Source organism: Cheilinus undulatus, linkage group 3 (genome assembly GCF_018320785.1).
Source record: "Cheilinus undulatus linkage group 3, ASM1832078v1, whole genome shotgun sequence".
NCBI lineage: Eukaryota > Metazoa > Chordata > Actinopteri > Labriformes > Labridae > Cheilinus > Cheilinus undulatus.
The window spans coordinates 45,763,262-45,774,854 of NC_054867.1; the positions used below are offsets into that span (position 1 = coordinate 45,763,262).

General features: G+C 38.3%; 1 protein-coding gene across 2 annotated transcripts in view; it reads right to left on the reverse strand.

The window, feature by feature from the left end:
• Window positions 1-11,593, reverse strand: part of LOC121504654 (protein-arginine deiminase type-2-like) — a 28,845-nt gene that overhangs the window by 2,034 nt on the left and 15,218 nt on the right. For both annotated transcript variants that reach the window (XM_041779642.1, XM_041779652.1), the window contains exons 6-13: window positions 8,671-8,817; window positions 8,375-8,568; window positions 7,409-7,512; window positions 7,080-7,191; window positions 6,491-6,598; window positions 4,538-4,689; window positions 4,295-4,442; window positions 87-180 (exon numbers count right to left, since the gene is read on the reverse strand). In XM_041779642.1, coding sequence (XP_041635576.1) covers window positions 87-180; window positions 4,295-4,442; window positions 4,538-4,689; window positions 6,491-6,598; window positions 7,080-7,191; window positions 7,409-7,512; window positions 8,375-8,568; window positions 8,671-8,817 — 1,059 coding nt within the window. The remainder of the gene's footprint in view (window positions 1-86; window positions 181-4,294; window positions 4,443-4,537; window positions 4,690-6,490; window positions 6,599-7,079; window positions 7,192-7,408; window positions 7,513-8,374; window positions 8,569-8,670; window positions 8,818-11,593) is intronic.

The following is an 11,593-nucleotide window of genomic DNA, read 5'->3' on the forward strand; positions in this document are numbered from 1 at the left end:
TTTTTTAAAGCAGAGGGAATTTTAAGTTAAAAAAGAGTAGATGAAAGAAGATGTTTTACTAACGACACACCTTAATACAGACATACCTTCAAACAGCCTGGATTTACCGTGCCCATCATTCTGTAACTTTTTGAAGAGTTTGTAGCCGGCGTCTGGGCTTGCCAGCAGCAGCCTGAACCCCTGTGCACAGAAACACAACAGACAAGGGATGCCCCACAATCCAACCGGGATTGTGTTTACATGGATGTCAGAATCGTGCATGGAGAAACCTAAATATTCATATCCCTTCATACATAAGAAATACTAGTATCCCAGTTTCTGATCACTCCATCTCATTTGTGCAGGCCTCTGTGATGTTTCATTTTTTAAATTTGAGAAAAATGAGACCACTTTGGATTATTTTTGCCTTAGCACCAACACCACATTCTAGACAAGGTATATCCAACTCTTTTCTACAACAGGAGGAGAGATTTGCACTACAGGCCGACTGTAATTCTGTCTTGTGCAAATTTGCCTAAAATGTGCTCAACTCACACAGATTGAAATGAACTAGATCATTTTAATAGTTCCCGGTTGAAAATAATGTTATGATGTCACCTTTTATTTGAAAAGAACATTTTTTGCAAGAAAAGGTCCTGATGATACACAAAATAAAACTGTAGACATACTCACTTTTAATTATTAAGACAGTTAACATACTTGTTCAGAGGTTATTAAAGTTGTTACAAGCGAGGTCACTCTTAGATAACAATTTTATATATATTTAAAATGTGTGTTGAACTAATGCACAGATGAGAAAAATAGCTGCAGAAAGTGTAACTGAGAGGATGGCAAGGAGTTAGGATGATCCCAAAATTATAGGCATAAATACTGATCTTTTAAATTATTATTATTATTATTATTATTATTATCAATTTTAATCCTGTAGAAAGTTTAGGAGAGGCTCCAAGACTAGATGGGGCAAAGCAATAATGCAAGTGGCTTCTTTCACTAAGTAACTGTCCCAGAAACAAATTTCTTCATGAGCAAACAACGACTGGGATTACATTCGAGAAATAATCTCATTGCAAACATCACGGACTAAAGGTCTGTGCTCTAATCAAGGATAAAATTATGTAGTGGCCCTTTCAGAAGGAGTTACAAGAACAGTAGCTCACTTTGTCTTTGTTAGCGCAAGCTAAAGCTAAAATAGCTACGCTCACTACACAATAAATGTTACTAAATAAGCAAATGTAGCTAACTTAGCTTCACCAACACGAGCTTTGGCAAACATTATTAAAGCTAACATAGCTACATAGATAACCCACAAAGCTTACATAGCTGCTTTGTGATCTTATCTTTAGCAACAATAGCTATGTAGTTCCATGATCTATAGTTAAGTTAGCTCTAGCAATGTGAGCTTTAGCAACGCGAGCTTAAGCAAATGTAGCTAAAGCTGACTTAGCTACACAGATGACGGAGATACACTCCTGATCAAAATCTTAAGACCAGTTGAAAAACTGCAAGAATTTGCATTTTGTACTGTTGGAAGCCATCAGGACCGTCAAGGTTAATTTTTTTCTCACCAGAGAATAAAACTATCTTCCACCTTTCAATGTCATGTGTTTGGTGCTCCTTGCAAAGTCCAAACGGGCAATTTTGTGATGCTGAAGGAGGTGAGGTCTTTGAAGACGTTCTCTGCTTTTTAAGCCCTTCCCTCACAGATGTCATCTGATGGTTATTGGGCTGCAGTCAGCACCAGTAACGGTCTTAATTTGGGTCGAGGATCATCCCATGTCTCAACAGACAGCCAATCGGATCCCCCGGCTCAGCGCCAGTGAAATTTTTTTTGGGTTGACCACTTGACTTTTTGTTCCATAACCCTCAGGAGCTTTTAAGAAATTCAAAATGACTGTCTTACTGCAACCTCAGCAGCGATGGCACATTGCATAAGCCTTGCTTATGCAGCTCAACATTCCGACCACATTCAAAGACAGAAAGATTTTTTGCTTTTGCCATCTGGAGGTTATAGCAGTGTGAATACCTGACAGAAAATGACACTGAATCCACATTTTTGCGCAGATTTTGGCTTTTAAAGGCTGTGGTCTTAAACTTTTGATCAGCTGATGAACAGCCTATTTCAGTTTAATTGTTGTTTTCAATAAAATGCTTACTCAAAAAAAAACTCTGTCTCACCCCAATTTCTTCTTGTTGCATTATGAAGGTCTACTTAGAACCTTCTTAAGATACAACAGTGCAAAATGCAAATTCTTGCAATTTTTCAACTGGTCTTAAGATTTTGATCAGGAGTGTATGTAGCTTACTTAACTGCTTTGTGAACCTAGCTTGAGCTGCATTAGCTAAGTGGCTCAGTTATCTACGTAGCTTATGCAGTTAATGGAGCTACATGTGCTACGCTGGCTACGTTATTGTTTTCATGGAAGACAAGCTTTTCCTCTAACGTTTTGTAATCAGGTTTTTGGCCCTTACCCGTACCCTAAACACAAGTTTAATCCATTTTTGTTTCGTAAGGTTAAATTTTTTTTTTCTTTTTTTTTTTTTTTTTTAGTTTCAGCATGTATTTCCACACTGCAAATTATCTGGTGCTTACTTAGATTTATAAACTTAGATTAAGCAGTTTTAGATAATTCATCTTGTTTAAAAGTTAGTTTCTTATTTTAAGTGTGTAATGTTAAGTATTATCTTAAATCAAGCATGATCATATCTTTTTTAGTCTCAATTAGTCAGGAAGTCCTTAAACTAAGCAATTAACTCTTAAAATAAGCTACATTAGTTCTCTCACCCACAGTCTCATCAAAAAAGATCTTGTTTCAAGATTCAGTAACAAACTCAAGTTGCTTGATTTAAGAATCACACAAAAAGCATCAATAGAAAACATGATTGCTTGCTATTCCATGTTTTTCTGTTATTTGCTTAAATTACTCACCGGGTTGATCTTAGGTCTAATATTTACTTTTGAGGCCTGAATTTTAAAAGATACTTTAACTAAAAAATGCTGATGTAGAACTGAGATGGTTGAGAGATAACAAATCATTATTTTAATTTTTATTCTTCTTTTTTCTTTTTGATTGTCTTGTCTTCCTTTGGCATTAAGGACATAATTTTGTTATGATGATTGCCATTTGCTCTGCGGTGCAAAAGTTATGTTAAAATGTCTTTGTTTGACCCATATAAAGGTCCTGAATGTTCTAAGACTGATTTTGAGAATATGCAGTAACCCTGACTCACTGTTAATTGTGCTGACAGTTTGATAAATGGTGACAGTTATCATACTTGCCATCCTGGTTGTGATTTCGGTAGAAACATTAAGATGTATGTTCTATATATATATGGACTGGTTTTAAATTTTATGGTTTAGTTTTAATATGGATTTAGACTCGGGCTGCACTGTGGCACAGAGGTTAGTGCTGTTGCCTCACAGCCAGGAGGTCCCTTGTGCATGTGGGGTTCTCTCCAGGTACTCCAAGTTCCTCCCACCACTAAAAACATGCTTGTTAGGTTGAGAGGAGGGTTGAGAAGATTCAGACTAGAATAAAGTGTTTTTTTCTTAAATCTTGACTGATCATTTTTGCAGTGCATTCTGAGGTGTACAGCATCTCAGAGGAATGGTCTGCGATTGTGGTTGTCAGACACGAACTGTCTGCAGTCAGACTGTCTTGGAAAATACAGGTAGCTCAGTAAACCTAGAAAAGTTTAAGCTTTTACTTTGAGAGGAACACCAGAAGTGTATTCACTTTTTAGGCCCAGGGCATGCTGATAGATGTATTACGATGCTTACAGAGTGCCATCAATCCAACTTTGACCCTTTAAAGGATCCAAAGTGACATTAACAGTTAAATTAAAGTCGCACCTGGGCAGGTAGTTTGTCACATCCAGCAAATGGGATAAGGTGTATACATGCCACTGTATCCACTTTTCCTTTGGAGTTCTCCAGGTAGCATGACAAGGTCCTCAAAACTGGGATAAAGGCTTATACTTGTCTCTAAAAACGTATACATATACATACAGAAGCAGAAACTGGGATACATAAAAAACTTGAAAGATATCAGAATACTAAAGTCTAAGTAAACACAGTCAATGTTGATAGCAGCATGGCAGCATCAGCTCCGAATAGCTGAAAGATAATGGCAAAGTCCTGGTATTTTCATGAACTCCTTATCTTTTTCTTCACTTGTTTAGGATGATTTTTTACAGACAATCTTTGATGACTTTCTTTCATATAAGCCATTTTGCTGTGTGCATCTGGGTCCTCTAGGTTAGTCCTCAGCTGTGAAAGGTGTTAGTGGAATTTTACCTTTCTGTCAGGTGCAGGAACAAAACTCATGAATTCATCGACATGTCCAACAAGGAGCCAGTCTGAGTATAAAGCCACCGGGTCCTGAACCTTCTGAGCCCAGAGGAAGTCCTGGATAATTTGGGTCATGTTTCGTCCTGTAGTTGTCCTTTAAGAATAAAAACAGAGCTTTCAGAGAGCTGATTCATCATTAACATAGAACTCAAAAGTCAGGGATCAACTCTGGAACGGTTATGAACTTACGTGGGAAAGGCCACTCCAATGAGGATTCTACCCAGGGGGTAGTGTTTTCCATTCACAGTGACTGGAGGACTTACTTCTAGATTACCGAAAGAGTCCAGACTGTTTGGTTTTGAACTGTCAGGCGTTCTTGTGACATAGCCGAAGTCAGGGCCCTGAGGAGGTGAAAAAGATTAAATATCCTCTCCAGATAAATGTAAATACCATGCTTTCAGCAATAACTTTTCTCCCTTCTTGGTTTGTGCTGATTAATTCAGTCCTATATTAATCTTTCTTTACAGATTCTATATCTTATCTAAGATTTTCACTGTTAAGTCTTTGTTTCCATTGGTAGTAAATGTGTAGTTGGAGCTTTATTGGCCAATCACATATGCAGTACGTGGTGTATAGAGTTTTCATATTTTACAACAATAAAAAGACACAATTTGTCCACACTGACAAACCGGCTCCCATCACAGTGTCCTTAAATTTATTAGTCTCTGATGAGTTATCTGCATTAAAGTAGAGCTAACACTCCATTATAGATCAAACACTTAAAGCTAAAATATGCAACATTTAGCTTTAGCAAACATAGCTATAGCTAACATAGCCACATAAGCTAAAGCAACTGTTAGCTTTGTAGTTTTGTTCGTATAGATAGCCATATGCCTCATTAGCTCTAGCTATGCTTGCTACATAGCTCCATTATCTATGTAGCTTATGTAGCTTACAGAGCTATGTAAGCTACATTTGTTTTGTTAGATTGTTGTAAGGGAGGATACGCTTTTTCCTGTCAGCAGACTGTTTACTCTGCTTTATCAAATGTTTTGTAGTGAGGTTTGGGAGGTCACTTTTGGTTTCCTAACCGTTACCTTAACCCAGGCCTGCCCACAGAATTGGTTGGGACCCTGAAAAACCCAGGAAAGGGGCCCTCCAAGCTGTGATTATTTGATGATCTCAATACATGTGTGTTGGATCAGTATAGTGTCAAACTATTACTGGGTTCTTATGTTCAAATTACTTATTCATACCAATTTAAGAACCATTGTAATCATTGTTTCCGCCCATTTTTACATGTTTTTCAAACTTTTTGCCATGTTTAACCTATTTGTGCTACTTTTTAACCCCTTTTCACAACTTTAGATGCTTGGTTTTTCTACTTCTTTGCCACTTTTTGTACAGTTTTGCCTCAGTAACCCATTTCTGCCATTTTTAACCACTTGTCACTGTATTTTTCTGCCTATTTTTACCCCTTTTTACCTTTCTAAGGCCATTTTGCTACAGTTATGCCATTTTTTATTCAGTGTGCCAATCTACACTGTTAACTTTTAACTCATTTATACCACTTTTTCAATACTTTTAATTACACAATATTCAGCTATTTTTAATCTTTTTTAAAATTAATTAAATTATTTTTCCCTTAAAGTTATTTCAGTTCCTTCTATTTTTTCTCTCGTATCCTGAAGTTTGTGCACATCAACTTAACAAGACTCATTTGAGAAGTGTCTGTAAGGTCTATACAGGCATGGGTAGTGTCACTAGAATGACTTAAAGGGCTTCCAGAGGAAATAAGTAAGTGGCTACTACATAAGTTATTTAACTTTTTGTCTCTTCTTGTTGTACATGACTACATCTGTCTCAGAGGATTAAAAGTGCCCATTATGAACAGTTAGATTTGTGAGAAACTAAATAATAATAATAATAATAAATTCTATTTGTAACGCACTTTACATTTAAAGAAAATCTTGATGGTTTTCCCCACAAAACCCAGTGAAAAATTCCCCCCGCTCGAAAATAACAGTGACCTTCCTGGTTTGCAATGCAAGTGATCCCAGAATGCTCTACATGTAGCTCGCAGTGAACTACAGCTGTTCTCCCTCATTATGAGAAAATTTTAAATGAGACCAAAATTTCATACGCTAAAACAAAGTATGTTGATACAGTTTGATTTCAGGAACACAGAGGTTAGTTTCTCACCAGCAGCTCATCATATGCAAAGTCACCTAATTTTCTGTCTCGAGGAGAGTCCAGAACGACGGGGAACTGATGATGAGGTGCGTCACTGTAACCAAACTCCATTTCATCCTAAAAAGTAGAGAGCATGAGTCATTTTTTTGTATTTATTTTGAATCACACATCTTTTTTTATAGTTTTTTCTTTTTCTTTTTTCTCAACAGGATGTTGTGGATGTGAAATCAACTGGCTTCTTCAAGCTTGTCCTTTTCAAAGAAGCACATATTTCTCCTTTTCAAGAAGCTTTCACTCACTCCTTTTTCCTGTTAGATTTCATAATGTAGGAGTGATGAAACACAAGCCACTGTTATAGTAAAAGTGGTTTTAGATGGTATAGATTATCAGATCTGTCATGACTTGTTCTCTACAAAATACACCCTGAATTTCACAACAGAGAAACAAAAAAAGTTGTAATTGGGCTCTCTTGGACTTACGACAATTCAAATGACAGGCAAAAAAAGCTTCAGTCTTTGAAAAGTAACCATTCAATAAAATTCCAATTTCTAAGAGCAAGGATATAAAAAGAATAAGATTGTCTTATGAGGTTTGTTACCTGTATCCAGCGATCTCCTCGGTTCTTATACTCAGGGAGAATCTTCAGAGTACATCCACTCTTTTCAGTAATGTTTTTCATTTCTTGGAGGAATTGCTCGTTATCCCTTATTCTGGAATGATGAGTGCAGACACAAAGAAGGTGTTAATGACCAAAATCTTACAATTCTCTTATTTCCAAAGCAAATGACAAAGAGAAGCATAGCTCCATAGATGTTGTGAACAATGTTTTGACATAATGAGTGTAAAATTAGTATGAATGTGTAAAACTGTCCCCATGTTGACATATTTATCCCCCAACTCCTTTATTATTCATCTGTGTGCTCTCACTTGCAGACATACACCTCCACAGGCCTGAGGGTGTTGGGTGTCATGATCCAAGGAGCCACTTTAAACACGACTCTGTCGGTGAAGATAGGCGTCTCAGGGATACCCTGAAGAAACATGAGATCACATGCAACAACTGTAAACACTCCTCTTTGTAATGCAATTAGAGATGTTCAAAAACATTTTCCTTCCCTTTACCAATACCAAGGTGCTGGGTATCAGCCAGTACCAAGTACTGATCTGATACCTGTGTGAACTTTTCGGACTGACTGTGCAGACTAGCAAATTATTTTAGACCTATATTTGAGTCAGAACATGGCTCAACAAACAGAATTACAATGTACAGCATCTCTGTGACCTTCAAGTTGTTTTCTGCTGATTATTGTGAGTTGTACTGCTAAATATTAAATAACAATAACACAAGGACTACATCACAGGCTCTCTCCCTCTCTATTATGCTCTATTAGGGCAGCATGACCAGATTACAGAACAGCCTGCCATTTGCTGACAGACCCTCACAAAGGATAAACAATATGATGGTTAGCATTAAAGCTAGCGGTAATAATTTATTGTAATTGATTTAGATTGATAAAAAAGCATTCAATATCAGGTTAACTGGTGTAGATTTAATCATTAAAGTCCCCAAAAGTCAACCGAGTTCCAGGCTACCTGAAAATGCTGCCGCAAGGGATTCAAAGACATCCATAGTGTCAATGGGAAGGCACAACAGCTAGCTTCAAGAGGAAAAAAAAAGTAAGAGGCAAAGATTTATGGTTCAAAAGTTATTTCACTTTTGATAAACTGTGACACTTCTTGTCTAGGCTTTTAACTACTAGGTGGAAGTTCTAGCTTCTTAATCTTTCTTAACACCTCAAATAGAGTTTAAAAGATGATTTATATAAACAAAATTGGAGGTTGTGGTAGAACACAAAATATAGACAGCTAAACTGTGGATGAAGCAGATTTTACCCTTGCAACTGAGTCCAACAGACTGAGGTTGATGGTGATGAGCCCATCGAAGTCCTTGTCAGGAAACCTGAGACCCTCCACATAGAACTCCAGTTCTCCGTTTCCTCCAGGGTAAGGCACCTCCTTAATCAAGACTTCATCGCTCAGAACCAGAGGATAGTACTGCACAAACAGGCTGTAGAGGTAACTCAAGGCTGGAAACAGATGAAGAAGAGAGGTTAAAACATCAGCCAGCTGGGTTACATTCATGTTTCATCATCCCCGCGGGAGCTCTCTCACTCTTCATATGTACTCACGAGCGGTATTAGATCCAGGGGATCCAGACTTGAAGACTCTGATACAATCTGAATCACTTTTAGTGATGTGCATGCTGAGCTTGTAGCCATCAGGGAGCTTGGCAGGGCCTCTGGTCCGCAGGATCATGAGAGACATGTCCTTCAGATCTGTATGTCCACAAGGAGTCATTTGAATGACAGTAAGAAGTCTTTAATGGTTATGACAAATATCTAATCAGCCAGTCACATGATGGCAACCAGTGCACTAAAACATGTAGACAAGGTGGAGGTAATCTGCTTAAGCTGAAACCAAGCATCAGAATGAGTAAAAAAAATGTGTTTTTTAAGTGCAATATGTCGAGGTTGTGCACTAAAATGTCTACATAAAAAAATTACCACTTTACCAATGATACATTATTCACCCTCTTTGATGTTTTACTCCTTTTTTGATTTTACAAATCAATCATAGTCAACATCTTTAGGCTTTTTGACCTCCCTTTATAAAAAGTAATGTCAATTAAATAAAAATATCTAAAGTGAAAATCACCCTCTTTTAAGTGACTGACCTGATTCAACAGAGGTCCATCCAATTTTTGCTAATAGTCTCACAATCAGTAAAATTGGGATCACCTGAGTGTAGTGACTGTGTCTCAAGTGTATAGCAGTATAAAGACACTTGTGTCTCAAAGGTCCAGTCACTGGCTAATCAGTATTTCTGGCTACCATTACACCATGAAGATAAAAGAACACTTGAATGGATACAAATGGAATGGACAAAAGAAATTCCAAGGCACTGAACATCCCAGGAGTTCTGTTAAATCCTTCATCAAGACATGGAAGAGACATGGCACAAATGGAATCAGTCTAGATCAGGCTATCCTCACAAACTGAGTGAGCGTGCAAAAACAAGACTAGTGAGAGAGTCCATCAAGACACCTATGACTACTCTGAAGGAGTTACAAGTTTCAGCAGCTTAGATGGGAGAGACTCTACATACAAAAACTATTGGCTGTTGGGAAGAGTGGCAAAGAGAAAGCCACTGTTAAAGAAAACTCAGATTAAGTCGTAACAAAAGTTTGCTAAAAGGCATGTGGGAGACTCCATGGTGAAGTGGAAGAAAGCTCTCTGGTCTGATGAGGTGGTGCTTTTTGGCCATCAGACAACACACTTTGTTTAGCAGACAACAAACACTGCACATCACCACAAGCACTCCATTCTCACTGTGAGGCACAGTGGTGGCAGAATCATGCTGTGAGGATACTTCTCAGCAGCTGGCCCTTGAAATGCTTGTAAAAATGAATGCGGCAAAACATAGGAAAATCCTGGAGTACAATCTTATTCAGTCTGCAAGAGAAATACGGCTTGGGGGAAGATTTATTTTCCAACAAGACAGGGCCAACATGACCGACACAGCTTGTTTGTTGTCTCTTACATGAAAGACTGCTACATAATGAAGCATGTAACTTCTGCTGGAAGTTGCTGTTCCACTGTTGCATCTTGTTTATGTTTTGTGCTGCTTACTTGCGATGGACCACATTTATTCTCTGCCATTAGATGTGAGTACAGTTGCCTGAGCTCACTCCTGTGATGTCAAACTCCATCCCCCACCACCCATAACATAGCCCTACTTCTTGTTTTCAATCAAGGAGTCTGTTCAATAAAAACTTCACTCCATAAGGTGTATTTACTAAACAGAAAATTATGGTTTGGTGTCCTGGATGAATTTCTCATAATGGGTGAGAAAAGCTGTTAAAAGTGCCCTTCCTGGTTTGCACCATGAGTCAGCCCACAATGCACTTTACTTTACTTTAACTGTTTAGTAGGGGTGACCTGGAATAGTCAGCGATTTGACGATTCGATTCGGAGGAGTCTGATTCAACTATGAACCTCATAGTCGAATGTTGTTATGTGACCAAGATTGTACCATTCTTACTACGTGGGGCTGCTAAGCCTGAGTTTCTGTTAGCCAGCGATTGCCGGTCACTGGCCGGCAAAAATGGCGGAAGTCCAGCAGATAAAAATATAACTGGTCAAAATGACCAGATAAGTAAATACTGAATACTTGCATATTATATTTTGTGTAACTTAGAAGATATGTCGCGAGAATGCGTTAATATAAACTAAAAGTTGCCTTATCTTACTACACCCACTGTCCTGCGGTGCTTGGATTGTTTATCTCCTCAGACGGCAAGCACATGGCTAATTATGTATGCATGATGATGTCAAAGCAAATCTATCTCTCTGCGCGTGTTCAGTATTGCTGGGGACTATACAGGGAAAGTGGGAAAGTTTGACCAGTGTTTCTCGTAAAGCAGAATTTTAATCTAAGTGAGGTTTTCCTGGTTAACCAAAGGCTTAATATCATCAGCGGTGCGGAGGGATTTTGAGTATGTCATTGCTGCGAGTAATGAAGAGGCTGAAACAAAGGGAACTGTATAGCTGAACGTCGTAAACACCAATGCAGTAGCAGAGAGAGAAAGGCCTATGCCGGGCAGAGTTGTAGTGGACTTCAATAAACTACCTATGACCAATCCTCATATAAAGTTGGATTGTAGGGAACACAGAATCACATCATGCAGAACGGCATGGACCGCTTGGAGCTTATAATGAAGGCTCTGTCTCTTTTCAACATAGCTGGTTGTTAATGCCTCGGATGTCCTGGATAATTAGCAGAAGTAGTCTTGGATAAGCCATCAATAAGAGGAGGACTGGACCGGACTATCTGCTGTGGAGCTTTTGTCTTTTCGGGACTAGTCCAAATAAACAAGGATAGTTGGATTTCCAGCTTTAGCAGAGGTTACAGTTAAGTCATCATGAGGACTGATATTAGCAACAGACAGTAAGACTAATTTTTCATTTGAAATGTAGAGTTCTAACGCAGTGTCCAATTGACAGAGCACTTTTGTTATGTGTTTGGATGCTTCGTTGTTGTCGGTGGAGGACG